The sequence below is a fragment of the Microcebus murinus genome, chromosome 15, assembly GCF_040939455.1.
Source record: "Microcebus murinus isolate Inina chromosome 15, M.murinus_Inina_mat1.0, whole genome shotgun sequence".
Lineage (NCBI taxonomy): Eukaryota > Metazoa > Chordata > Mammalia > Primates > Cheirogaleidae > Microcebus > Microcebus murinus.
In genome coordinates this window covers 26,097,287-26,124,825 of record NC_134118.1, presented here as the reverse complement: position 1 = coordinate 26,124,825, position 27,539 = coordinate 26,097,287, and the positions used below count along the sequence as shown (strand labels likewise).

Genomic DNA, 27,539 nt, shown 5'->3' with positions numbered 1-27,539 from the left:
TGGTATAGTACCATGGAGTATTAATCAGCTATAAAAAGATGGTGAGCTAAGACCTCTTATATTAATCTGGATAGAACTGGAGACCATTCTTCTAAACAAAATATCACAAGAATGGAAATTCAACCACTTTTACTGAATGTACAACCTGTCCTTCACACACTAGCACTCCTGATCCTCCCCTTGGCCTGTTCAGTTTTTTAAATATCATTTTATTACCTTCTAACATATTTTATGATTTACTTATTTATTAGGTTTATTGTTTGATGACCTCATCTAGAAAGATAAACTCCAGAAAGGCAGGGGCATTTGTGTGTCTTGTTAATTGATGTATCCAAAGCATTTAAAATATATCCTACCACATAGTAGGTGTTTAATATATATATTTTTAGTTGGTCAATTAGTTTTTTTCTATTTTTAGTAGAGACGGGGTCTTGCTCAGACTGGTTTCGAACTCCTGACCTTGAGCAATCCACCCGCCTCGGCCTCCCAGAGTGCTAGGATTACAGGCGTGAGCCACCTGCCCGGCCAGGGATTGGTTTCTAAAAAAGAAATTGTGGGAAAAGCGATGCTATGCTATGCAATTTACAAGGTCAAGTCATGAGAAGGAAAGCTTTTTCCTCGCTCTCACTCTTGAATTACTCACTGTTAACGGAGCTAGCCACCATGTCTTGAGGACACTCAAGCAGCCTGTTGATAGGCCAATATGCGGAGGAACTGACGCCTATTGCTAACAGCCATGTCACTGAAAGCGCATTTTGAAAGTAGATCCGCCAGCCCCAGTTAAACCTTCAAATGACTGACTGCTGCCTCAGCCAACATAGTGGCTGCAACCTCCTCAGAGATCCCATGCTAGAATCACTCAGCTAAGGCCTGTAGACTAATGGATAATAAATTAGCTACTAAATTTTGAAGTAGTTTGGTATAACATTGATAGATAACTAATACACATTCTCAAATGGTAACTGATAGGCATCTTGCCAAGTTATAAGGATTAAGTAAGATAAATGTGTAACTGATTTATTGAATGGTCTGTACTATAGAGTACAAATGTGAAAGTTTTATTTTCCAATTGAAACCTTCAACCACGCTTTGTTCTCCTTTTCTCTGCATGATATATAGATATGGAATGGATGGTTCAAAGGATATGTGCAGTTAAAATTCTTGATAGCTAGTGCCAAAATGCCTTTCATATTGGTTGTAATACAAATAGTGATTTTTTTTTTTTTAGAGCTAGGAGTGGTCTGGCTATGTTGCCCAGGCTGGACTTCAACTCCTGGGTTCAAGTGATCTTCCTGCCTCAGTCTCCAGCTTTGCTGGGACTACAGGTGCACACCACCATGCCCAGCCAAATGGTGATTATTAATATTTATTGAGTGCATACTCTGTACCAGGCATTAAGTGCTTTACCTGGATTACATGTTTTAATCCTCTCAACAGATTTATGAGATATATCATAATCCATATTTTATGAATGATTAAACTGGGACACAGAAAAAATAACTTGCCAGAGTTTATACATCCAACATTCATACCCATAGAGCCAGGCTCCAAAACTAGTGTACTCTACTACTGCCTCTCAACTTGTCTCACTGTGACATTATACAAGAGTGCCTGTTTCCCTCATAGCCTTGCCAATTGAGTAATGTCAAATGCTTTATTCGTTGCTTATTCTATCAATTAAAGTTTTGATTTGAATTTATCATCCATGAATGAGTTTGAATAGTTTTATACTTTAAAAATTTTTAATGTTATTTCTTTTTTGTGAATTGTTTGTGTATGTCCTATGCTTTTTTTATGTGCTTGTTGTTCTTTTTCTTATGTGTAGGACGTGTTTGTGTCTCTATTATAGATCTGTTCCCAATGTATTAATATTTTTATTTTATTGATAGTTTCTCTTTGAAAGTTCATTTATTTTTTATATTCTTCCATCCATTCTGTAAATTTCTATATTTTTTAATTTTAAAAAATGTTGTATTGGGCTGGGCACAGTGGCTCAGGCTTGTAATACCAGTACTTTGGGAGGCCAGGCAGGAGGGTTGCTTTAGACTAGGCATACAAGGTTATAGAGAGCTGTGCTCATGTCACTGCTCTCCAGCCTGGGTGACAGAGTGAGACCTTGTCTCTAAAGAAACAAACAAAAAATGTGTATTGGTAATACATTCACTGCAGGGGACTGACATATATTTTCCTAGTTTAAGAATTAAATTTAGTGAGTAATGTATGTGTTCTGCCCAGAGCATTTAAAAGCAATGTGCTCCAGGCAAGGTCCTTGTGATAAACAAGGCTGTTGCCTAGAGGCATAACAAAGGACCTGAGCTGCAAGTAAGCAAGAGCTGTCCAGCCCCATGGCAATGGGGGTCTGGAGGCCACACGATAAACACATTGTTCCTGTGATTGCTGCTTGACCCCCATAAGATGGCTGGTTAGTCAATGACGGGTGAGACCCCTCAAGGGAGGGGCAACCTAAGCCATGTACAGTGGCCGGGGATTAGCCCAAGATCTTAGGGGATCACCCTAAGAGAAGTTGGGGATGAGAAATGCCCTGTGGCTATCTTGCCCTTCCTTGCTAAACTCGGTAGGTGATCTATGCCATCTGCTTCCCTCAGGCCACATATTCCAGAATTTATGGCCATTGCTGAAATGCCTGAGTAGTTACATACAAGGAACTAACTTTAAATTTTTAGAGTACAAAAATAAAACTGATCCAGTGTATTATTACTCAAGTCAACCGTCTGTATGTGTGTCTGTGGGGGTTTTTTGTATGTTCTGCATTTTTGTTTTGTGTTCTGTGTTCATCCTCCGTCCTGTAAACGGGCCATGACATTCACCTAGTTCAAACATCAATAAATATATACAGTGAAAACTTCTCTCTGTCCCCTGTATTTTCATTTTCCACACTCATAACCATTGTAAAATTTTTCCAGAGTACCATTTCAGAGTTTCTTTATATTAATACATAAGTGAATATATTTTTAATTCCCCTCCTTTTTTTACACAAAAGGTAGCGTATTATTCCCATTTTTCCACATCTTGCTCTTTTCTTTTACTGTATCTTGGAGATCTTTTCACATTGAGAAATAGAGTTACCTTTTAGTTCCTTGGTATTCCATTATACAGATGTACCCTAAATACTTAGCCAGTTCCTACTGATGAACATTTATGTTGTTTCCAGTATTTGCTATTGCTAAACTGTGCAATGAATATGCAATGAATCATCTTGTATATCCATCATATTGCCCAGTGAAAAGTAAGATTGCCAGTCCAAAGGGTATATGCATATTCTTGATAGATATTGCTATATTGCCTTCCATCGGTATTTTAACCAAGTTATACACCCACCAGCAATGAATGAGACAGCTTGTTTTCCAACAGCCTGAACAATAAGTACACATTCACTTAAATTTATGCCAGTCTGATACATGGCAAGGGTTGTAGTAAGCTATGACACCACCGTATTCTAGCCCGGGGCAACAAAGCAAGACTCTGTCTTAAAAAAAGAAAGAAAAAAAAAAAAAAAGAGATTGGGATTTGGAGTCAAAAGCTAAGGGTTTAACTAAAGAGATGTAATGTTACACATTAACATTAGGGGAAGATGGGTGAAGGGTGTACGAGAACTCTTTGCAACTTTTTTATAAGTCTAAAATTAATCCAAAATAAAAGGGTTACTAAAAGTAAAAGTTCAGAGTTTAAGCCTTGCCTCTGATGCTTCGATTTTCTAAGCCTTAAGACTCCTCATTTGTAAAAGGGAGTAATGATAATGACTACTTCCCTGTGTAGTTGTGGAGGAACAACCGTGGTTAAGTAATGGACACACTCAGCAAACAGTGAAGCACTCAGCCAATGCTGGTTGCTATTCCAAGGGAGAGTCTCACAGGTGTCAGAGGGAAGCAATAAGGCAGAAAAGGTGTTAAGAGTGTAAACACTGGTTAACAGGCAACACCAAAGACCCATTTATTATAAGACATCAGTGGAGCTCTACATTATCTTTGGGAATTAAAACACAGATACCAGATCTTTCAGGCATGTTGATTTTAGTAGTACCATTTATTACATTATTAGGAGGGCTTAGCAGCCATCTAAAAGAGAATAAATAAGAGGGACAGGGCTCCTAAGAATAGGAAAGGGATAAACCAACAAAAGGGAATGCAGCAGTTTCCAAAAACCCAAACTTTCCTCTTAAGAAGTCCCTGGACCATAGTCAGTAATTGTTTGAAACAAGTTTAATGAAGACAGGAAGAAAGAGGCATTTTCTAGCCTTACCTTACTCCACATGACTTGGTCAGTGATCTGGAAAACTTGGTCATAGCAAAGACTAGACTAGCTCAGTCACTGTATGGATCTTCTGATGGCGGATGAGGTTGCAGTGGCGATTAAAGCTTTTCCCACATTTAATGCACTGGTGAGGTCGCTCTCCTGTGTGGCTTCTCTGATGCTCAATAAGAAATGAACGCCGACTATAGCTCTTATCACACTGGCTACATTGATAGGGCTTTTCTCCCTTGTGGATTCTCTGATGCTGGATGAGACCTGCACTCTGACTGAAGGCCTTACCACACTCCTTACAGTGGTACCGTTTCTGTGTATTGTGGATTCCTCGGTGATTAAAAAGACCGGAACTCCGACTGAAGGTTTTCCCACACTCATTACATTCATAGGGTTTTTCTCCTGTGTGAATCCTTTGATGTCGAATGAGACTTGAGCTCTGAGCAAAGATCTTCCCACACTGACCACATCTGTGTTGCCCCTCTCCTAAGGGGTTTCCCCACTGTCTCTCTATCAGACCCTTACATTCACCAGCTTCTCCATGTTGGGGATCCTGGTGTGATACCTCCCAGGTCTGTTCATGAAATATTTTCCCATGTGGTTCTACTATCTCAGGACAGTCTTTCCTTAGCACCAACTCTCTGTCCTCAGTCTTGGTCATTTCATCTGAAACAAAAAAAGACTAGGTAAATGTCACTTGTTTCCTGGGCCTATGGGAAGGTGACTGTGTCTATAAATATTTATCATAGAATAGGAAGGGGGTTAGAAACAGAAGGGCTAGTGTGGTAACACCTTCCCTAAGTAATGAGGGAAGTTTGCCCTCTTTGACAAAATGTAGCTCAGTCTGTCCCTATGTAGACTTAGGCTGGGAGAATTTTTTATACTTCTTCATAGGTAGGAAAGGATAAAGATCAGGTTGGCTTCTCTGGAGTTTACCCTCAGAACTCTCTCTCTTTTGAGGTAAGGAGCCTCAAAGTCATCCTTTCCAAGAAGTTACTTCACATATTTATTCATTCATTCATTTCTGAAACAAGTATTAAGCTTGTACTCTTTTAGATGCTTCAGGCAATACAGTAATCTCCCCTTATCTGTGGTTTTCTGCAGTTTCAGTTACCCATGGTCAACCATCAACTAAAATATTAAATGATAAAAAAGTTAAAAAGGAATGAAATAATGTCTTTTGTAGCAACTTGGATGAAACTAGAGAACACTATCGTAAGTGAAGTGTCTAAGGAATGAAAAACCAAATACCACATGTTCTTACTAACAAGTGGCAGCTAAATGATGGGTATACAAGGTCATATAGTGGTATAAAGGACATCAGAAACCAAGAAGGGGGCTGATGGGGGGGTGAGGGATTAAAAACTTACCTATCTGGTACAATGTACACTACTTTGGTGAGGTACGCACTAAAAACCCTGACTTCAGCATTATACAATTCATCCATGTATAACAAAAACACTTGTACTGGCCAGGCGAGGTGGCTCACACCTGTAATCGTAGCACCCTGGGAGGCTGAGGCGGTGGATTGCTTGAGGTCAGGAGTTCGAAACCAGCCTGAGCAAGAGGGAGACCCTGTATCTACTATAAATAGAAAGAAATTAATTGGCCAACTAATATATATACAAAAAATTAGCCAGGCATGGTGGCACATGCCTGTGGTCCCAGCTACTCGGGAGCCTGAGGCAGCAGAATTGCTTTAGCCCAGGAGTTTGAGGTTGCAGTGAGCTAGGCTGACGCCATGGCACTCACTCTAGCCTGGTCAACAAACCGAGACTCTGTCTCAAACAAACAAACAAAAACCCAAAAAAACAAACACGTGTACTCCCTTTAATATTTTGAAATAGAAAAAATTAAGTGGATGATTCCAGAAATAAATAGTTCCTGAGTTTTAAATTGTGCACCATTCTGAATAGTGTGATGAAATCTTGTGCCATCCAGCTGCATCCCACCCAAAATGTGAATCCTTCCTTTGCCTAGCATATCTATACTGTATATGCTGCCTGACCATTAGTTACTTAGTACCCATACCACTTATCAGATTGACTGTCATGGTATCACAGTGCTTATCTTCAAGTACCTCTTATTTACTTAATCATCACCCAAAGTGCAAGGGTAGTGATGTTGGCATATTGTTATAATTGTTCTACTTTATTATTGTTGTTACTAATCTCTTACTATGCCTAATTTATAAATTAAATTTTGTCATAAGTATGTATAAGAAAAAACACAGTATATAGGGTTTGGTATTATCCTAAGTTTCAGGTATTCACTGGTGTTATTAGAATGTATCTATTGCAGATAAGGAGGGACTACTGTACTATGACTTTCAAATCCACAACTATCCAAGGTGTATTTCCACCACAAGGCCTTTGCTCTAGTGCTCAAATAATAACATAGCTCACTCTCTCACTTCCTTCAAGTTTTCCTTAACTCACCATCTCAATAAGGGCTATTTTAATTCTTCTCTTTAATACCACAATCTTCTTGACTTATCCATAGCACTCAATCTCCCTTATCCTGTTTTATTTTTCCTTTATTCCATAGCACTCAACACCTTTTAACATACTATATCATCTCCTTATTTTTATGTTTATTATTGTCTCCTTCTTGCTACAATCTATCTCCATGAGAACAAGATCTTCCTTCTTATTCCCTGAGAATCATTCCTGGCATACAGTAGTTACTCGAACAATAACTGTTGAATGAATGAATGAATGAATAAAAAGGAATAGATTGAATAAAAGGCCAATTCTACTGCCATGGCCTCAACTGATTGACCCAGGGACTGGCACCTGAGGCAAAAACTGACCCACAGGATTGGTTTATACTGGAGAGTATCCAGCCAACCACACCAGACTCTGCTGGGGGAAGTCAAAGGTAAAAACGGAGAGAAACAGACCCAAATTGTCTAAACACTAGAAAGCAGCTACTACAGTATCCTTGGGGTGTTTCATGCTCCCCAGGTATGACTCTACCTTGCAACCTACAAAAAGCCCCCCCCAAAACAGATCCTGACCTCCTCTTCTGACCAAAACAGCAGTCTCTTTCTCCCACATCTAACTGTATTGTCCCTCACACACCAGAATAGGTACCTCATAGGACTCCTCTGTTGTTAGGCCGTGGTTCTCCTCCTTTTAGCTGGGGGATAACAACTGGTTTGCAAAACAAAAATTTGCCTACAGAAAAGAGATGGGCCAAATGGGGATCAGTACTGCCCTTATGTCCAAATTTCGTATTGAATCTGAACTATATATGGGAACTGAGTAGAATGTAAAACTAAAATAAAACATTTCCCACCTTTTTTTTTTTTTTTTTTGAGACAAGACCTTGCTCTGTGACCTAGATTGGAGCACAGCAGCATGAACACAGCTCCCTGTAACCTCAAACCCTTGAGTTCAAGCTATCCTCCCACCTCAGCCTCTCAAGTAGCTAGGACTACAGGTGTGTACCACCACGCCTAGCTAATTTAAAAATTTTTTTTGTAGGGACAGAGTCTCATTATGTTGCCCAGGCTTGTCTCAAACTCTTGGCCTCAAACATTCTCCCACTTGGTCTCCCAAAGTGCTGGGATTACAGATGTGAATTACCACATACAGCCTCCACTTTTTATTTTTATTTTTTTTTTGAGACAGAGTCTCGCTTTGTTGCCCAGGCTAGAGTGAGTGCCGTGGTGTCAGCCTAGCTCACAGCAACCTCAAACTCCTGGGCTCAAGCAATCCCGAGTAGCTGGGACTACAGGCACACGCCACCATGCCCGGCTAATTTTATATATATATATTAGTTGGCCAATTAATTTCTTTCTATTTTTATAGTAGAGACAGGGTCTCGCTCAGGCTGGTTTTGAACTCCTGACCTTGAGCAATCCACCTGCCTCGGCCTCCCAGAATGCTAGGATTACAAGCGTGAGCCACCACGCCTGGCTCCACTTTTTTTTTTTTTTTTTTTTTGAGACAGAGTCTCGCTTTCTTGCCTAGGCTAGAGTGAGTGCCGTGGCGTCAGCCTAGCTCACAGCAACCTCAAACTCCTGGGCTCAAGCGATCCTGCTGCCTCAGCCTCCCGAGTAGCTGGGACTACAGGCACGAGCCACCATGCCCGGCTGATTTTTATATTATATATATTAGTTGGCCAATTAATTTCTTTCTATTTTTTTTTATGGTAGAGACGAGGTCTCGCTCAGGCTGGTTTTGAACTCCTGACCTTGAGCAATCTGCCCGCCTCGGCCTCCCAGAGTGCTAGGATTACAGGCGTGAGCCACCGCGCCCGGCCTTCCACTTTTTAATAATTACTATTTATATAACCTTCATGACCTATAAAGTACTTTTATATATATTATCAAACTGACTCACCACAAAACCCCTTGATATTATTATCTCACCTCTTTAGAGAACTGTAGGGGAAAAAAATAGGTATGTATGTATATATATATAAAGACTCCCTATATAGAAAAAAGTCTGGAAAACACACAGCACATTGATAAGAGTAGTTATCCCTAGAAAGTAAGATTTGGAGAACTTTCATTTTTCAATATATAAACTTCTATATTATTTAGATTTTTTACAATTAGTATGAACTTAAAAAGAAACTCAAACTCAGTGATATAAAATAACTTTAAATATTGCTTGGCTAAAAAGCTGAAGAGCTGGAACTTAAATTTGGTCCTTGTAATCTCAAACATTTACTATGTTGCTTTATAACAGTGGCTTTTCCTGAATTTCTAACACACACCCACACTGATATCCTATAGGGAAAACTCTCCAATCTGCTAGTGCCCTTTGGGTACTTACCGGTAGCTTAATAAATATTTATTGAATGAATGAATGGATAGATGGATAAATGGGGGGATATGTGGATGAACTTAGATGTGCTTCCTGGAAAAGGGGGTTCTCAACAGAGTTCTAGATGCAGTTTGGAAGATAGAAGAAAGGAGAAAATTGCTGGAGAATGAAAAGTCCAAGTTCATAGGAAGAGAAAGAAGAAAGAAAGGAACTGACTGAAAAGATGCTCATAAAGGAGAAAAACAGAAGGAATTTTAATCTGATGAGGTCATAGGACCAGGGGAAGGTCTACTGTGTGCATGGAATTTACTCAACACATACACTTTAATCACAAGATGTGTTCCATGTAAGAGAAATGATAACTATGATTGCTAGGGCAGATGACATAGAGGCTAGAGGCAGAGAAGCAAGGGAAGTTGTGGCTTTGACACATATGGGGGGTGATGTGAAATTAAAAACAGCAGAGTAGAACCCTGCTGTAGACGGATTGTCAGAAGGTTAACGAAAAGTCAGTAAGAGGCGTGATGTTATGTGTGGGAAATTGGGAGCTGGAGCCAATTCTTGCAGGGACAGCTAGAATGGGAAGTCAGCTGACTCAGCCTCAAGTGCCCAGTACTATATACACAAGGGCGGCCACTGCCACAACTAAGTTTACAAACAAGGAAATGGCAAGATCTGATTCCACTGGATTCTCCTATATAATCTGCTGCCTACTATGTATATCTCATATCTTTCTACTGTAAGTATGAACCCAAACTGGCATGATTTGTGATAAGAACAGTTAACATGTATTAATCAGAATGCACACCAAGTGCTTTTCATAAATTGTATTTGATGGTCACAAGTTCTGAGGTACATACTTGTTATGGACTCAATTGCGTTTCCTCAGAATTTACATGTTGAGGGAGCACAGTTTATATGTTTTACCCTCAATGTGAAAATATTTGGAGACAGGGACTTTAGGGAGGTAATAAAGGTTAAATGAGGTCATAAGGTGAAGTCTCAATCTGATAGGACTGGTGTCCTTATAAGAAGAGGAACAGGCTGGGCGTACCTGTAGGATCACGTCTGTAATCCTAGCACTCTGTGAGGCCAAGGCAGGCGGATTGCTCAAAGTCAGGAGTTCAAAACCAGCCTGAGCAAGACCCCATCTCTACTAAAAATAGAAAGAAATTAATTAGCTAACTAAAAATATATAGAAAAAGTTAGCTGGGCATGGTGGAGCATGCCTGTAGTCCCAGCTACTAGGAAGGCTGAGACAGAAGGACTGCTCGAGCCCAGGAGTTTGAGGTTGCTGTGAGCTAGGCTGATGCCATGGCACTCTAGCCCAGGCAACAAAGTCAAAAAAATAAAAAAGAAGAGAAACAGACACTAGAATTCCCCCCCCTGCCCCCGTACCTACACAAAGGAAAGAGGAAGATAACAGCTATCTACAAGACAGGAATAGAGGCCTCATCGAAAACCAAACCTAATGGCACCTTAGACTTCCAGCCTTCAGAAAAGTGAGAAAATAAATTTCTGTTCTAAAGCCACCCAGTGTATGGTATTCTTTTATGATAGCTCAAGTAGACAAAGACAATACTATTATCAACCCCATTCTGTAGGTAAGGGAACTGAGGTCAAGTGGTAAGTAACCTGCCCAATACAAGCAGCTTCACAAGGTGAGGCCATGATCTGAAACTATAAACCTTGAAGCCCATCTCTAAAACTATATTCCACAGTGATTCCTGAAAGCCTTCGTAATATACCATGTGTCAGAAGTCCTGAGGGCTTCCAGATGGTATTCAAGGGAATGCTGCATGCAGGGGGAGGGGACAAAAATGGGCACACTAGGCACTCAAAAGCATTGAACATTGCTGCTATTTGGTAAGGAGTCTTTGGATCCCGTTGCTCCAGCTCTGCATTTTTGTTTGTTTTTGCTTGACTAGGTGAAATACGTTCAACATCATATAAAATCTGTCCCTCACCTGTCTCTCCAATAGGATGGGCTTCCTGAGCAGGGTCACATGGGAGCTGGGGTTCCTTAGGCTGGCACTGTAGGCTCAGTGATGTCTGCTCTCCTAGAGGCACTATGTCTTTAGAGAGGACTTCTTGTCTGTGTCTGTGAGCTACCATCTGGGGACAAAGAGACAAGATTTGACTTCTGAAAAATTAACTGTTTGAAGAAACAATTCCCAGAAAGAAGAAAGCAAGAAGGAGGGTATTTTATTACAATATCAAGGGGATACAAAGCAGAGGAAACAAGGGTCCTTGGTGTACCCATATACGTCTTTCCCTAACAAATCTCGCTTCCTACCTCATGTTGTGGTTCATCGAGCTCTCTCTCCAGATCCTCCAGCAAAATCACAGCCTCTTCCCCACTTTCTGGACAATGTTCCCTCACCCAGCCCTGGAGCTCCTTGGGCAGGATGGACAGGAACTGCTCCAGTACCAGCAGATCCAAAATCTGCTCCTTTGTGCTCACATGTGGCCTCAACCACTGGTAGCAAAGTTCCTGGAGTCGGGTAAGAGCCTCTCTTGGTCCAGGGGTCTCCTGGTAGCAGAGTTGCCGAAAGTGCCTTCGGAAGATTTCCCTTGCCAGTGGATTATTGCGTTTCAGTCTGTATTCCTGCTTTTGAAGGTGACCTTCTGCCTCCATTTTCATTGTCAGACACTCTTCCCATACCTCAGGAACATGAATGTCCAGGGATAAAACCTCCTTTAAACCTGTATTCATCTTGGCCTTGAAAAGCTTTAAAGGTACCGTCTAGTTAGAGCTATGTTTCAAGACACACACTTAGAGGCTCCTGCTAAGCAGTAAAAATAATTATTTATAAAGAAAAATGGTAATAGCTAATGACAGAAACTGATAATGTAAGAAACTATCATATACTCTAAAGCTATTCACTGAAAGTAAAGTGACTTTCCATCCTTGACCAAAGGATGGAAATTATGGAAAAATATATGATCATCATGTGCAAAGAGCATAGGTTTTCTTTTTTTTTTGAGACAGAGTCTCACTTTGTTGCCCAGGCTAGTGAGTGCCGTGGCATCAGCCTAGCTCACAGCAACCTCAAACTCCTGGGCTCAAGCAATCCTCCTGCCTCAGCCTTCCGAGTAGCTGGGACTACAGCCATGCGCCACCATGCCCAGCTAACATTTTGTATATATATTAGTTGGCCAATTAATTTCTTTCTATTTATAGTAGAGACGGGGTCTCCCTCTTGCTCAGGCTGGTTTCCAACTCCTGACCTCGAGCAATCCGCTCACCTCAGCCTCCCAGAGTGCTAGGATTACAGGCGTGAGCCACCGCACCCGGCCTAGGTTTTCAATAAAACCCAGACCTGGGTTTTATCCTGGCTCTAACATTTGCAAATTGTATAACCTTGTGTCAATTTTTTATCTTCTTTCAATCTCAGTTTCTCTATGTGAAAAAAATAGCAATAATTCCTTAAGAGTTGATAGAAGAAACAGCCCATGACTTAGGGACCACAAAGATGACTTGGAAAGTCCAGCTAAAAAATTCAGACTTACTGAATAAAAGTCAAATTAGAGAAAGAATAAATGGAAATACATTCCTGTCAACTAAATGAATCAGTATTTATGCAAGTCATTACTTGAGTTTTGTTAAAGTAATCTTAAAAAAAAAACCATTTAAGGCCGCGGGTGGTGGCTGACACCTGTAATCCTAGCATTCTGGGAGGCTGAGGCAGGCAGATTGCTCAAGATCAGGAGTTGGAGACCAGCCTGAGCAAGAGTGAGACTCTGTCTCTACTAAAAATAAAAGAAATTAATTGGCCAACTAAAAATATACATAAAAAAATTAGCTGGGCATGGTGGCCCATGCCTGTAGTCCCAGCTACTCAGGAGGCTAAGGCAGGAGGATCACCTGAGCCCAGGAGTTTGAGGTTGCTGTGAGCTAGGCTGACGACACAGTGCTTGAACCTGGGCAACAGAGTGAGACTCTGTCAAAAACAAAAACAAAAAAAACATTTAAGGTTGGTATTATTTTCGCCAAATTTACAGAAAGGAAAGCTTAGGTGGACTCTTTGCCCTGTTGCTTCCTAAGAGTAATAGTAAACACTGCACAATTGTTTCCAATATGTTTTCAGATACAAGACCATATTTAATCCTGACAATTACCTTCTGAGCTTTTATTTTATTTTTTTGAGACAGAGTCTCACTCCGTTGCCCAGGCTAGAGTGCCCTGGTGTCAGCCTAACTCACAGCAACCTGAAACTCTTGGGCTCAAGCGATCCTGCTGCCTCAGCCTCTGCCGAGTAGCAAGGACTACAGGCACGTGCTACCATGCCCAGCTAATTTTTTTCCTATATATTTTTAGTTGGCCAATTAATTTCTTTCTATTTTTAGTAGAGTTGAGGTCTTGCTCTGGTTCAGGCTGGTTTTGAACTCCTGACCTTGAGCGATCCGACCGCCTCAGCCTCCCAGAGTGCTAGGATTACAGGCGTGAGGTTCTGAGCTTTTATTACAATCATTATTATTTCATTCGATAAGAAATAGAGGCAAGAGAAAGTTAATTTGCCCAGAGTCAAATTCTTTTTTTTTTTTTTTTTTGAGACAGAGTCTCACTTTGTTGTCCAGGCTAGAGTGAGTGCCGTGGCGTCAGCCTAGCTCACAGCAACCTCAAACTCCTGGGCTTGAGTGATCCTTCTGCCTCAGCCTCCCGAGTAGCTGGGACTACAGGCATGCGCCACCATGCCCGGCTAATTTTTTATATATATATCAGTTGGCCAATTAATTTCTTTCTATTTATAGTAGAGACGGGGTCTCGCTCTTGCTCAGGCTGGTTTCGAACTCCTGACCTTGAGCAATCCGCCCGCCTCGGCCTCCCAAGAGCTAGGATTACAGGCGTGAGCCACAGCGCCCGGCCCAGAGTCAAATTCTTTGTGAAGACAATCCTAAGAATCCACAGAAGACCATGGGAGACGTTTTCTGCACAGACTCAGGCAGTGCCTGTGACCCAGGAGGCTTGTGTGTCTCCAAAATGTCAGGGAGCACAGCCCAGCAGCTGAATTCCAGGCCCTGTGGCAGACCTTCAGGGAATGTGAATGGGGGGAAGGGCGTGAAGGAGGGGGGTGTGAAGGGTGGGAAGGGACGGATAGGAAGCCCAAAATATGCACCTTTAACCGGCTCCTCAGTGATCTGTATGCATTGTAAGGTTTGAGAATCAAGGAACTAAAGGAAAGGGAATTGGGAACTGTCACATTCTGCACTTGAACACCATTCAATGCCGCTTAGTTGGCTTTTAGAATCTAAAGGTGAGAAGGGTATGTGGGCTCTTCATGTGGGTATGAAGAATGGAAAGTCTTTTCTTATTTGTGCTTAACTTCCTCTCCCAGGCGTTTCCTTCCCGGAGTCCTAATCCTCTTGTTATTACCATGGTGGCCCTTTAGCCTCGAAGTCCTCCCACAAACCTCTCCTGTGCAAAGTCCCCCGCACAGACCACGACCCCCTCCCCTTGTTCCCACCTCCCCGCCCCTACGGTTCACTTTCCACACTCGTTTCTCAACCTCACCCTCCCCACCCCCGTCCCAGGGGCCGACTCACAAGACCTGGAACAGACGAGGAGCGAGAGGGGGCTACTGCCCCAACATGCAAGGAGCGCGCAGCGGGAACAATGGCCTGGCGGAAAGATGCCAGCCCCTCCGCTAGGGCGGACAGCGGAGAGGCACTTCCGGGCCGGTCTAGGATTCGGCGTCTCGGTGTCCTGTCCTGCGCCAGCCTCACCTGGGACTCACCCCCAAGTCTCCGGGAATCCAGTTCTTTTTAAGCAGCGAATCACAGAATCACAGAATCACGTGGCGGGGGTGGCCACAAAGAGGTTTTAAACAGAAAACATTGATGAAGCACAGACCGTTAACTATTGAAAATGCTGATTTTAAAAACATTTTAAAAATTAATACATTATTCATGGTTAAAAAGGAAAACCTCAGATAATGCCAAAATTAATAAAGTAAAATGTGAAACCCCACCTGTATCTCCTTAGTTCCACACCCTGAAGCAGCCACTATCACTGTTAGCTTGGAATTCATTATTTATCATTCTGCGATCTCTCTCTGTCTCTCTCTCTCTCTCTCTCTCTCTCACACACACACACACACACACACACACACACACACACACACACACACACTGCATTAAGCTATTTCACATTTAGCATTAACTCCCACATTTATTTTAACATTTTCATTTCATGTATCTTAGACATCGTTACCAGTCATGTTAGTCTAAGTAGCTGCATAGTAGTCTATAAAGCACATGTATCACAAATACAGTCCAGGCTCCTACGTATTCTTTATGTAGACGTCTTTCTCCCTCCCGCCCTCCCTCCCTTCCGTCTTCTCCTCCTCCCTTCCTAATTTTTTGCTATAAAAGCTGTCTTGATTTTTTGCAATAATACAAAATCAATCCAAAAGCAATTAAATAAGCTTTATTACAAAAAAGCACAATAAGTACTGTTAGACATTCATCAATTTTGTTGTGCCAACCAGAATGATCATATTGCATTGCTTAAACTATGTTTTGTTTTGTTTCAACAAAATCCTATTATTTATTTTATTACAGCAGTAAGAAAATATCTTATGTGTTAATGGAGGTTCCATGATGTGTTTTAATTCCAAAATTGTACCTTTGTAAATTTCTTTGTTTTCCTCAACCCAGCCTCCCAAAGGCATGAAATAAACCCAAGCTTCATGCTTTACCTCAATTTCTTCCAAATATTTAATGTAATCATTAAGAGTACCAGCATGAAGAAATTTTGCTCAAAATCCTTGTCCCTTTCTTCAACATACCATATTCACGTGCAAAGGTCTCATTACAAACTTTCCAAACTATGAAATGAGAGTAAATGTTCAACTTGTCTTGGACTTGAATAGACTGTTTAAATATGTTATTCTCTTACATTTTGGATGCCCATCTGTGACAAACACAGTTTTCATATTTGTATGAAATTTCTCAAATGTCTCACTGGTGGTCAAGCTAACTGGTTTATGTATATTTGTTGAGTAGGTCAACGTAGGACTAAGGGAGGTTCCACCCTACAGTCAAGTGGGCAACACATTGGACTTCACTGTAGTTAAACAGCTCTGAGAAAGACTGGTTTCCACCTGTTTGTTTAAGGGAAGATGGCCTTACAGCAGTACTTGATGGGTGTCCTGGGACAGAAGGAATTATTTTAAATTTAGAATTGGGAATCCTTACTGAAAATATTGAAAATGTCACAGCAGCCCAGAGACAAGAAGAAATATTGACTATAAGACAAACTATTAATAAAAAGATTGAGGATTACCTGAATCTAGAAGCAGGCATATTGAGATACTGACTCTGTTGTGGGTTATGCCATAAGCTAAAAAAGAAAAAAAAAGAAGAAGAAGATAAAAAAAAAAGAAAGAAAAGGGTTTGGGAGATTGACAACAAAGGTACTGAGGGAACTGGCTGGTATGGGAATAGATCTCAGAGAACGGGTGCCAAATATACAAATATTTTCAATAACCCTCTGTATAAGAGGGTTTCAGTAAACAAGTGGGCAAGATGATCTGTTCTATGGATGTCAGCAACTCTTTTTTTCAGCTATCTCAAGGAACTCTTGAACACAGTGACCATGGCTGCCATGATGGAGGCTCAAAAAATAAAATAAAATAAAATAAAACAAAAGCCTTTCTTTTGCAAAGACTGTCTTGCCACCCATTGTTGAGGATACAATTTGCAAGAACTACAACCAATCCTAACCCCCATATATGGTTTAATATCACAGTGGGAACATTTAGCCACCTGATGGCAAACTGATTACATTTGACTCTTTCCATGATGGAAAGAACAAAACTTTTCTTCAAAGCAGTGGATACTTCTTTAAATTTTTATTAGCTTTTTATGCCTTCCATGCCTGTCAGTCCAATTTGTTAGTTGGGCATTAAAATGAAATGGTTTCTTTTTTTCCAGTCCCTACTTTGGACTGGTTCTTGTGGATTCTTCTTTCCTATCCCTTAATGATACCTTGAACAGATCCCATAGCTTTCTGGCAATTTTAAGTATTAAAGGTCTCATCCAGTTTATTTTTAATTTTAAATTTTATCATCTATTGAATAAGTTATATAGCCACAGATTCAAAACACAAGAGTTAAAATAGGGTATACATTGAAAAATCTGTCTAATATTTAAAAGTTTCTTGAGCACGATAATGACATTGTAGTTCTATAGGAAAATGTTCTTAGGGTGGTATGTTATGCTGGCTATAATTTACTTAAAATACTCCAGCTGAGAGAGAGAAAGATAGGGAAGCAAATATGGCAAAATGTGAACATTATAAAATCTAGGTGATGAATATATGAGTGCTCATTATGTATTATACACATATTATATTATATATAAACCTTTGGGAGCAGGTGTGTTTCCAAATTCAGGGAGTTTTTTTTTTTTAATTTTAGAAAGATAATATACATCAACTATATAGTATGTAACTTCCAGCAGAGTTTTAGAGTACATAAAACACCTTAATATTTCCGCAGTGAAATGTTTGATTAGTGACCTTAAGTGAGTTAAATAAAGATTATAATGAATTTCAGGATTTGCTCCCAGAGTAGTTTTAGTGCCAAAATTATGGGGGGTGAAACTTAGAGGGTATTTTTTTCCTTTTCTTACCAAATACCAGTGGCAAAAAACCCTAGTATTTAGAATTTTATGGATTTCAGAATTGTGGATAAGGGGTCCTGGATATGTACTAGTCTCTCAATATTTTGCATATTTAAAAGTTTCAAAATACAATTTTTAGAAATACAAATCTATACCCTACTCCTACTCCTAGCCACCTGATATCATTTCCTAGAAACAGCCAAAGCTATTGATTTCTTAGGTAGCCTTTCGAAGATATTTTATGCATATAAAAGCAAATACTTATATATAACTTAGCTCCAGTATTTTATCCAAATAGTAGAAAATTATGGATAGTGTTCTCTATTTTGATTGTTTCATTTAATGATAAATCTTGGCATCTTTCCAATAACCACACACATGAAGTTACATCTTTATTTTGACAGCTGCATAATATTCCATTATATAGCCAGTTTCATACATACATTATTTTACACATGTGTGAATATGCTTGTAGAATAAACTCCTAGAAGTAGAATTTCTGAGTAAAAGAATATTGCATTTGTAAAATTTATATATACATTACCAAATTGTCCTTCAAAGTGGTTATAAAATTTTACAGCTCTCTAAGAATATCTGAAAGTGATTTCCTCTCCCACCTTCACCAAAGTTTTTGTTCTTTGACAATCTGATGGTTTAAAAAGTATATATTATAATATTAATATTTCTTTAAATATTAATGAGGTTGAATAAATTAATAGTCACACACATTTTCTTTCTGTGAATGTTCTGTTCATATCCTTCCCATTTTTCCTATTTGTGATGGTCTTTCTCTTGTTGACTTGTATCATCATCATATATTAGGAAAATTAGCCCTTTGTGATAATTTAGAACTGTTCTATTTAACTTTGTGGTGGTTTTGTTATACAGAAATTTTTAATTTTTACATAGTTAAGTTTACTAATCTTTTATGTCTTCTGGGTTTTGTGTGACACTAGGAAAGGCTAAGGCTTCTCTTGTGCCAAGACTATAAAAGAAAATTCTCACATGGTTTCTTCTAGTTCTTCTACATTTTTTTCTCCTATTTAAATCTTGAACCACCTGGAAATTATCTGGTTGTAAGATGTGAGGGGTAGATTACACTTTATTTTTTTTCAGATGTCTATCTAGATGTCCCAATACCATTTATTGAATAATCCATCTTTTCTCATTGGTTTGAAATGTCATCTTTATTAAATGCATAAGTATTTGTGCATAATTCTGGATTTTCTATCCTATTTGCACTACTATATTTTATTCATTGTAGCTTTAATATGTTTGAATATCTGGAAGGCATATATTTTCCTCATATTTTTCCTAGCTATTAATGCTTGTTTATTTTTCAAATAAACTTTAGAAGCAATTAACCCAGTTTGAAAACAAAATTCTACTTTAATTTTTATTGGCATTATATTAAATACGTAGACTAACTTGTAGAGAAAATTGATATGCTTCTCCAAATCTTGGGTTAAAATTTTTAAAGTGTTCTTTATATTTATCTTGTAACTCCCTTTTAAGTTTATTTCTCAATGTTTTATCTCTTTTGTTGCTGTTGTAAATGGGGTCTTGTCTTCCATTGTATGTGAATGTGTGGGAAGGCAATTGATTTCTCTTATTTATTTTAAAAATATATTTAATTTCATATGTAAATTCTAGTATATCTTCATATTCTAATGTAATGATGATTTTAACTCCTTATTCCAAATTTACTTATTTATTTATTTAAGTAATTCCAATTCCTCTGGAACACTACAAAATAATAGTGATGACAGTGAACATCTTTCTAACATGTTGCTAACTTCAAAGGCAATGAATATGTTTTCTCTGAAAAGTAGGATGAAGCCATAGATGTAAATGAGATATGTTTTCTAATGTTAGGTAAGGAACTATCCTTTTTTATTAAAAGTTTTAAAAATCTTTACAAAAATAGATATTAATTTAACCAAATGTCATTTCTATATATATTTAAATCTTCTTTTTTTTTTTTTTTTTTTTGAGACAGAGTCTCGCTTTGTTGCCCAGGCCAGAGTGAGTGCCGTGGTGTCAGTCTAGCTCACAGCAACCTCAAACTCCTGGGCTCAAGCAATCCTCCTGCCTCAGCCTCCGGAGTAGCTGGGACTAGGCATGTGCCACCATGCCCGGCTAATATATTTCTATATATATTAGTTGGCCAATTAATTTCTTTCTATTTATAGTAGAGACGGGGTCCCGCTCTTGCTCAGGCTGGTTTCGAACTCCTGACCTCGAGCAATCCGCCCCGCCTAGGCCTCCCAGAGTGCTAGGATTACAGGCCGGAGCCACCGTGCCCGCCTTTTTAAATCTTTATATGCTTTTTCTCCCTAGGTATGCTAATTTGGTGACTTAAGCTTAAAGATTTTTTTAAGAGACAGGTTTGGCTCTTGCTCAGGTTGGTCTCAAACTCCTGAGTTCAAAGAATAATTCCAGCCTCAGCCTCCCAGAGTGCTAGGATTACAGGTGTGAACCACCAAGCTTGACCTAAAGATTTCTAAATTTTTTAAAATGATTATGCTGATCTCCGTTTTGTCATGGTGAATTATTTATTCCTTTAGTGTGTTGCTGGAGTTTGTTTGCTTCCATTTTATTTAGGATTTACCACAAGAAGAAGAATATGTGGTTTTCTTATTGGTAATCAATTTTGGATTTCAAGATTAATGTTAGGATTGTTTTAGAAAAAAAAAACCAAACTATTTCCTTCTTTATATTCTGGAACAGTTTTAATTGGAATTATCCGTTCTATAATGGTTTATTAAAATTCACCTGTGAAACTGTTATGTCTGATGCTTTTTGGGGGGTGGCTTGCTGACAACTGTTGTTTCCTGTTAATTGGTATGTTTGGTTTTCTATTTCTTCTAAGGTTGATTTGGTGTATTTTCAAGAAATATATACGTTGCAACCAGGTTTTTAAATTATTTTGTGTAGCGTTGAACAAAATAATATCTTTGAATTTTATTTACGCTTGCGGTTACAAACATTGCTGCTACCACTGCCTCTGTGACCAGCGACTAAGAGCCTTTACAGGAACCAACTCCTGAGGGAAAAGCAGAAAGAATAGCGGAGAGAATAGCCAGGCTCAGAATAGAAATGTGAGCGGAGGGGGTAGGCACACAACTTCCACCTAGTTCACACAGCGGCGCGTGCTCTTTCAGCCATGATGTTTAAAGTTTGCGGAACTGGAATTGCAGAAGGATGAAAAACCAAGAAATCGGACCTGGAGCAAAAAGAAACAGATTCTTTGAAAGCGAAAGGCCGGGGCCGCGGGATTCCGCCCAGGGTGTGGGAGCGCAGGGCCCTCTGCGGGGGCCGCCAAGCTTGCACCCCCTGCGCTCCCTGCGCTCGCCAGCACCGGGTTGAGAGCGGGCAACGTGTGAGAGGTGCATGGAGAAGGTTTATTAAATAGATCTTCCTCACGCTGTCATTCTTCCTGCTTTGGACTCCGCCGATTCCTAAATTTTCGTCTTTCTGTTTCAAAACATTTTAAGCGAAGGACCTGGGACCTCATCTGGTGAAGATTGGAGGTCAGCGCCCGCTCTGCTCTTTGCTCTGAGATTCCGACCCCGAACCCCACTTTAGCGTCCTGGCTTTAGGTTCCTGGATGGTTGCCAGAGAATCCTCGAATTCATGAAGTTTGAGAGTTTTTCCTCAGATCCTTAAAGAGCTGCCTTCATGTTTGAAAATCCGCTGGGACCAAGTCGGGGCCTCCGTTTCTTTGCTCAGCCACTAATAACACGCCCCGTTGTGCTTTATAGCGTCCCCTCCCATCTCCAGCAGCCAGAAAGAAAGGACGACAAATCCTTTGCAATTGGGAATTCTATGTTTTATTTCTTTCATAGTCTTCCCACTACCGTTACCGCCTAGTTCAGCGCCGTAGGTGGTCAGCACGGAATATAAATTTGACACCTGAGTCCTATATAAGTGACCACTAATTGTCTTATATAGATTATTTATTTATTTATTTATTTATTTATTTATTTATTTATTTATTTATTTGAGACAGAGTCTCGCTTTGTTGCCCAGGCTAGAGTGAGTGCCGTGGCGTCAGCCTAGCTCACAGCAACCTCAAACTCTTGGGCTCAAGCAATCCTCCTGCCTCAGCCTCCCGAGTAGCTGGGACTACAAGCATGCCACCATGCCCAGCTAATTTTTTCTATATATATTAGTTGGCCAATTAATTTCTTTCTATTTATAATAGAGACAGGTCTTGCTCTTGCTCAGGCTGGTTTCAAACTCCTGACCTCGCACAATCCACCCGCTTCGGCCTCCCAGAGTTATATAGATTTTTTAAATGATAAATGCTGATGTGCTTCTCCACTTCCCACTCCCTTCAGATATTGCAAAAGGAAATTCAATAATCATTGAAAAGTTCTTGCACCCTAATTCAATTTTTTAAAAAAATAGGGTCTGGGGCCGGATCACACCTATAATCCTAGCACTCTGTGAGGCCCATGCAGAGGATTGCTAGAGACCAGGAGTTTGAAACCAGCCTGAGCAAGAGCTAGACACAGGTCTCTACAAAAACAGAAAAAGTACCTGGGTGTGGTGGGTGCGCTGTAGTTCCAGCTACTCTGGAGGCTGAGGCAGGAGGATCACTTGAACACAGGAGTTTGAGGTTGCCATGAGCTATGATGACACCACTATACTCTAGACCAGAGACAGAGAGAGACTCTGTCATAAATACATACATGCATAAATCTGCAACAACAGTTTGGCATGTTGGCATATACCTACTTTAAAATGTAGATATAATTGTATGTGTACTTCCAGATTTATATTTACAAAAATGGAAACTGCTATACGTTGTTGTCTTGCAGCATAATTTTTTATGTCAGTTACTACCTGTCTAGTTTATTCTTACCTGGTAGTACAATTAAGGTGTTGCACCATAATTTGTTAAACCAATCTAATATTAATCCTGTACTTCAAACACTGCTACCTTGAACATTCTTTTATGTTCTTGTGCATATCTTTTGAACTTATGCAAGTATTTCTGTAGAATAGAGTTTTAGAAGTGGTATAGCTGAGTGATAATATCCACTTTTTTAAAAGTCAGGTATATTGAAGTAAATTTGCATATAGTAAAATTTATCTTTTTATAGGTACAGTCTGATGATGTTTGACAAATACATATAGTTAAATAAGGACCACTACAAACAATATACATTTCTAGCATCCTCCCAATATTCCTTCTTGCTTCTTTATAATCAACCTTTCCCTCTACTCCTAGTACCTGACAATCCCTAATCTGATTTTTAACTTTACTTTTCTGGGATAGAATCATATAGTATTAGCATTTGAGTCTGGTTTCTAGTTTCTTTCGCCTGGCATGCTGCTTTTGAGATTCACTTTTGTTCTTTTATGTGTGGTCTGTTCTTTATATTGCTGAATAATATTCCACTGCATGGATGTACAATGATTTGCTTATCCATTCACCAGGTGATAGCCATTTGGGTCGTTTCCAGTTTTTGGCAATTATAAAGCTGCTATAAACATTCATGTACAAGCAGACATGTTTTCATTTTTCTTGAGTAAACATCTAGGAGGAGGAATGTTGGGTCATAGAGTAAATATATATTTAACTTCATAAGAAACCGCCAAACTGCTTTTCCAAGTGGCTATACCAGTTTTGCATTCCCACTGACAATGTTTGAGAGTTCCAATTGCTCCACATCCTTATCAACACCGTATTATCAGATTTTAAATTTTTATATTTTGCCATTCTAATAGGTGTGTAGTGATATTTTATTGTGGTTTTAATTTAAAATTTCCTGATGGCTAATGATACTGAGATTTTTTGTGTTTATTTGCTGTCTGTATATTATCTTTGTTGAAGTGTAAATTCAAATCTTTCCCCTATTTTTATGGGTGGGATGGGATTGTTTTCCTATTGCTGAGTTGTAAGAGATCTTTTTTTTTTCAGCATATTGTGGGGGTACAAATGTTAAGGTTACATATATTGCCCTTGCACCCCTGTAAGAGATCTTTACATTTATTTTCTCTGAATCTGAGGCTTGTTCCTTCATTTATATTAGTGATGCTTTTCAAAGAACAGAATTTTTAAATTTTGATAAATTCACATATATCAATTTTTATTTTATGGCTTATGTTTTTATGTCCTATTTAAAAAATCCTTGCCTTAGGCCGGGCGCTGTGGCTCACGCCTGTAATCCTAGCTCTTGGGAGGCCGAGGCGGGCGGATTGCTCAAGGTCAGGAGTTCAAAACCAGCCTGAGCAAGAGCGAGACCCCGTCTCTACTATAAATAGAAAGAAATTAATTGGCCAACTGATATATATAAAAAAAAATTAGCCGGGCATGGTGGCGCATGCCTGTAGTCCCAGCTACTCGGGAGGCTGAGGCAGTAGGGTCGCTGAGCCCAGGAGATTGAGGTTGCTGTGAGCCAGGCTGACGCCACGGCACTCACTCTAGCCTGGGCAACAAAGCGAGACTCTGTCTCAAAAAAAAAAAAAAAATCCTTGCCTTACTAATCCTAAAATCATAAGGATTTTCTTTGAAATTTTCTTTTAGAAATTTTAAAGTTTTAGGTTTTCGTTTTGGCATTTATTTATTTATTAGCCATTGTGAACTAATTTTTGTATGTAGTGTGAGCTAAGAATGAAGATTCATCTGTTTTTTTGCATGTGGCTGCTGTCTAATTATTATACCACCATTTGTTGAAAAGGAAAAGATTCCTTTCCCCTTTAGAAGATTCACTGAACCACCTTGGCAGTAAGGTTTTGTTTATTTGTTTCTTAGAGATGAGATCTTGCTCTGTCACCCAAGGTGGACTGCAGTGACAAGATCTTGGGTCTTAGCTCACTGAAGCCTCAAACTTCTAGGCTCAAGTGATTTTCCTGCCTGAGAAGCTGGGACTTTAGGTTATGTCACCATCCCTGCTAAGTCTATTTTTCAAGTCTGATATTTACTTTTACGGTGTTATTAAAGGATGCCCCAGTTTCCTCTCCTACTAGAAGCGTGTGACAGCGACTTTACAGCTGAATCCCAATTCGTTTGGTCTATTGCTTCTTCTCCAACAAGTCCCTGCGCTCCACTTTTCCTTGTCTTGGCCCAACGTGCATCTTCTTAGCCTCATGAACTGATGCCACAGTACAGATTGGTAACAGACAGCCTAAGAATTGTTTTCTCCAGAAACTCTTCAGGAGCAGTAAGTTCCTTTTACCACGCCAGCATTGCAAGGCAACTGCTGTGTTGGGTAAGGATTTGTATCAGTGGCTTTGAATCTGCAGATAAGAATTTAAGTCCAGACCGAAACTGGAGGTCTAGTTTTGCTTTTACCTTTCCAATAACTGTCCATTTCTCCACTTTTCCAAGTAAAACTCCTTTCCAGCTTAAAAATATATTTAGCTCCAAGGAGTGAGAAAGTTATATTTCGAGACGAAGGAGTTCTCAAGTTGTAATTTAATACCTCTTTTCTGTGACACCAAATGAGGCTGAGCCATGGAGAACTCAGAAAGAGACACTGCCCTTAGGAAGTTTACAAACTTTTCGGGAGCCGGATGGAAAGGGCAGAATAGTAACTTTTCCTGAGACGGAGACTGGCTTCATCTCCTGGCTTCAGAGTCTTCGGAGCAGGGAGCTCTCCCCGCGGTCCGCGTTGCCCTGAAGTCGGAGCCACCAACTAGGGTTGCTAGATTTGTATATAAAATTATGTTCGTTTTTTAAATCAAAATTCCAATTTAACTGAGCGTTCTGTATCTTATCTGGCAATCCTACCGTGGACCTCGGGCTAGGGGAGCGATTTCTTCGCTGCGGGGCGGGCGTGTGTTCCGATAACTCCCCACGTGTTTTGAGTCAGAGAATAGTTCCCTACCCGGACAGGAAATGTTCACTGATAAAGTAAAAACCTGTCTAGAGAAAGGAAAGGAAATCTGCTCCAATTGAAAAAGAAAACAGAAACCAAAACAAAACCCAGTACTTTGTTATCTGCAAAATTAACAGGAAACACTTGGGGAAAACTGTTTTCCAGCAAGACAATGCAATGGCTCTAAAATGTCACAATGGCCTCCTCCCCCTTTTCAGTGATTACTGCCTTTTTTATCAGTCCTCGGACTGGCTTCACTACACCTATCTATTACTTGGAATACCCTCTCCCTTGGACAGTGCCCAATTCCTAGATAATCCCCACTACTCCTAATCCCGCCTCAGAAACAGCAACCAATTCGGACCCAAAGACAATTTCCTCTAGAGCCTCCTCAGAATCCTTCAATTGGAACCCAAACCTTATAAAAAAGACGCTTCTTAGGCCGGGCGTGGTGGCTCACGCCTGTAATCCTAGCACTTTGGGAGGCCGAGGCGGGCGGATTGCTAAAGGTCAGGAGTTCGAAACCAGCCTGAGCGAGACCCCGTCTCTACCAAAAATAGAAAGAAATTAATTGACCAACTAAAAATATACATACAAAAAATTAGCCGGGCATGGTGGCGCATGCCTGTAGTCCCAGCAACTCGGGAGGCTGAGGCAGTAGGATCGCTGAGCCCCGGAGATTGAGGTTGCTGTGAGCCAAGCTGACGCCATGGCACTCACTCTAGCCTGGGCAACAAAGTGAGACTCTGTCTCAAAAAAAAAAAAAGACGCTTCTCTACTCGCTCTTGTTGAACTACATTTCCCATTTACTAGAGAGTATCCTGTTAATTCACCCTTTCAATAGATCTGATGTTGTCAAACTACAGGTTTGTTCTTGCTGGTCTTTGGCTGATGTCTTTTTTTTTTTAAATATAAAATTACTTACATTTATATTCTTTTCTCTCTTTTTTTCACACTAGTCGACTAATGTCAGTGCCAAATGGCTGATGTCTTTAATACCACATTACTGCTATGCTGACACAGGCAGAACAGAGGTTAAAGTGATTATTTCTGGCATATCCCAGAATGTTCAAGAAGGACACTCTGGTTGATGTTGCAATGATGGGAGAAAGGTGAGTCCCAGTGGAGAGAAGATTTTACCAAACCAACCAACATCTAGATTAACCATGGTTTAGAAGGGAGGCTCGGAAGAAAAAACAAAACAAATCTAGAGCAGTAGTTTCAAACTTTAGCATAAATCAAGATACATGGAGAGCTTGTTAAAGCACCAATTATCGGGCCCCAGCCCTAGAGTTTGTATTTCTAACAAATTTCCATGTGATAATGATGCTATTGCTTCTGGGGCCACACTTTTGAGAACTTCGGAACTAGAGTAAACTCATCTGATAAGAGCTAATGCTTGAATCTAGTGATCAGATTTCAGACCTCTGATGTAGACATTTTTCATTCTCATTCACATAAAAAAACCAAATGAATTCTACCCTTAAACCACACAAGGCTCAACCTCACTAATCCCTAAACATGTATTAAATCTTGAATATTTATTCAGCCCACTTTATAAACTGCCAGTGGTTATCCAGAAAAATGTGTAATAAACCAAGGCCATCATGTTTATGAGAACCCATGATAGCCAGTCATGGCCTTCTCATCCTGGGTACTTGTGCTTTCATTTAGATGATAAATGGTAGTTGAAATAATAATCCCTCTTATAAGATCTGATCTCTTTTCCACTTTGTTGGTTAGAAGTGTAAATCAACACAAGTTCTATGGAAGCAATGAGGCAATATCTTACAAATGAACCATCCCCAGGACACAGTACATCCACTAGACATTTATGTTACAGATATAGACACACAAGTATAATGATATATACAAAGTTATTTATATATATATATTCAGATATAGATATATTTACCTTTTTTCACAAGTAGCTTCTATACACATTGTCTTGAACCATGTTCTTTTTCACTTAATTTTTGGGGAGCTTAATATTCTTATATATGTATACTTGGTTTCTAGAAGGATATATTAGAGGTAA

The 27,539-nt window shown here is 39.7% G+C and overlaps 1 protein-coding gene across 1 annotated transcript; it reads right to left on the bottom strand.

Moving 5' to 3' along the window:
- Positions 1–398: 398 nt before the first annotated feature.
- On the bottom strand, positions 399–12,166 carry ZSCAN9 (zinc finger and SCAN domain containing 9). The gene is made up of 3 exons (XM_012742105.2): positions 11,338–12,166; positions 11,009–11,156; positions 399–4,929 (listed from the first exon to the last, which is right to left on the bottom strand). Exons 1-3 carry the CDS (start codon positions 11,755–11,757, stop codon positions 4,313–4,315), a joined length of 1,185 nt encoding a protein of 394 aa, XP_012597559.1. The 5' UTR covers positions 11,758–12,166; the 3' UTR covers positions 399–4,312.
- Positions 12,167–27,539: the final 15,373 nt, after the last annotated feature.

What these genes read in the sequence shown, in the direction of transcription:
- ZSCAN9 (XM_012742105.2), bottom strand. Translation starts at nt 11,757, where the DNA reads ATGAATACAGGTTTAAAGGAGGTTTTATCCCTGGACATTCATGTTCCT. An exon ending in TCGATGAACCACAACATGAG is followed by an intron (nt 11,157 to 11,337) that starts GTAGGAAGCGAG and finishes CTTTGTCCCCAG; the next exon opens with ATGGTAGCTCACAGACACAG. An exon ending in CCATCCTATTGGAGAGACAG is followed by an intron (nt 4,930 to 11,008) that starts GTGAGGGACAGA and finishes TTTTTGTTTCAG; the next exon opens with ATGAAATGACCAAGACTGAG.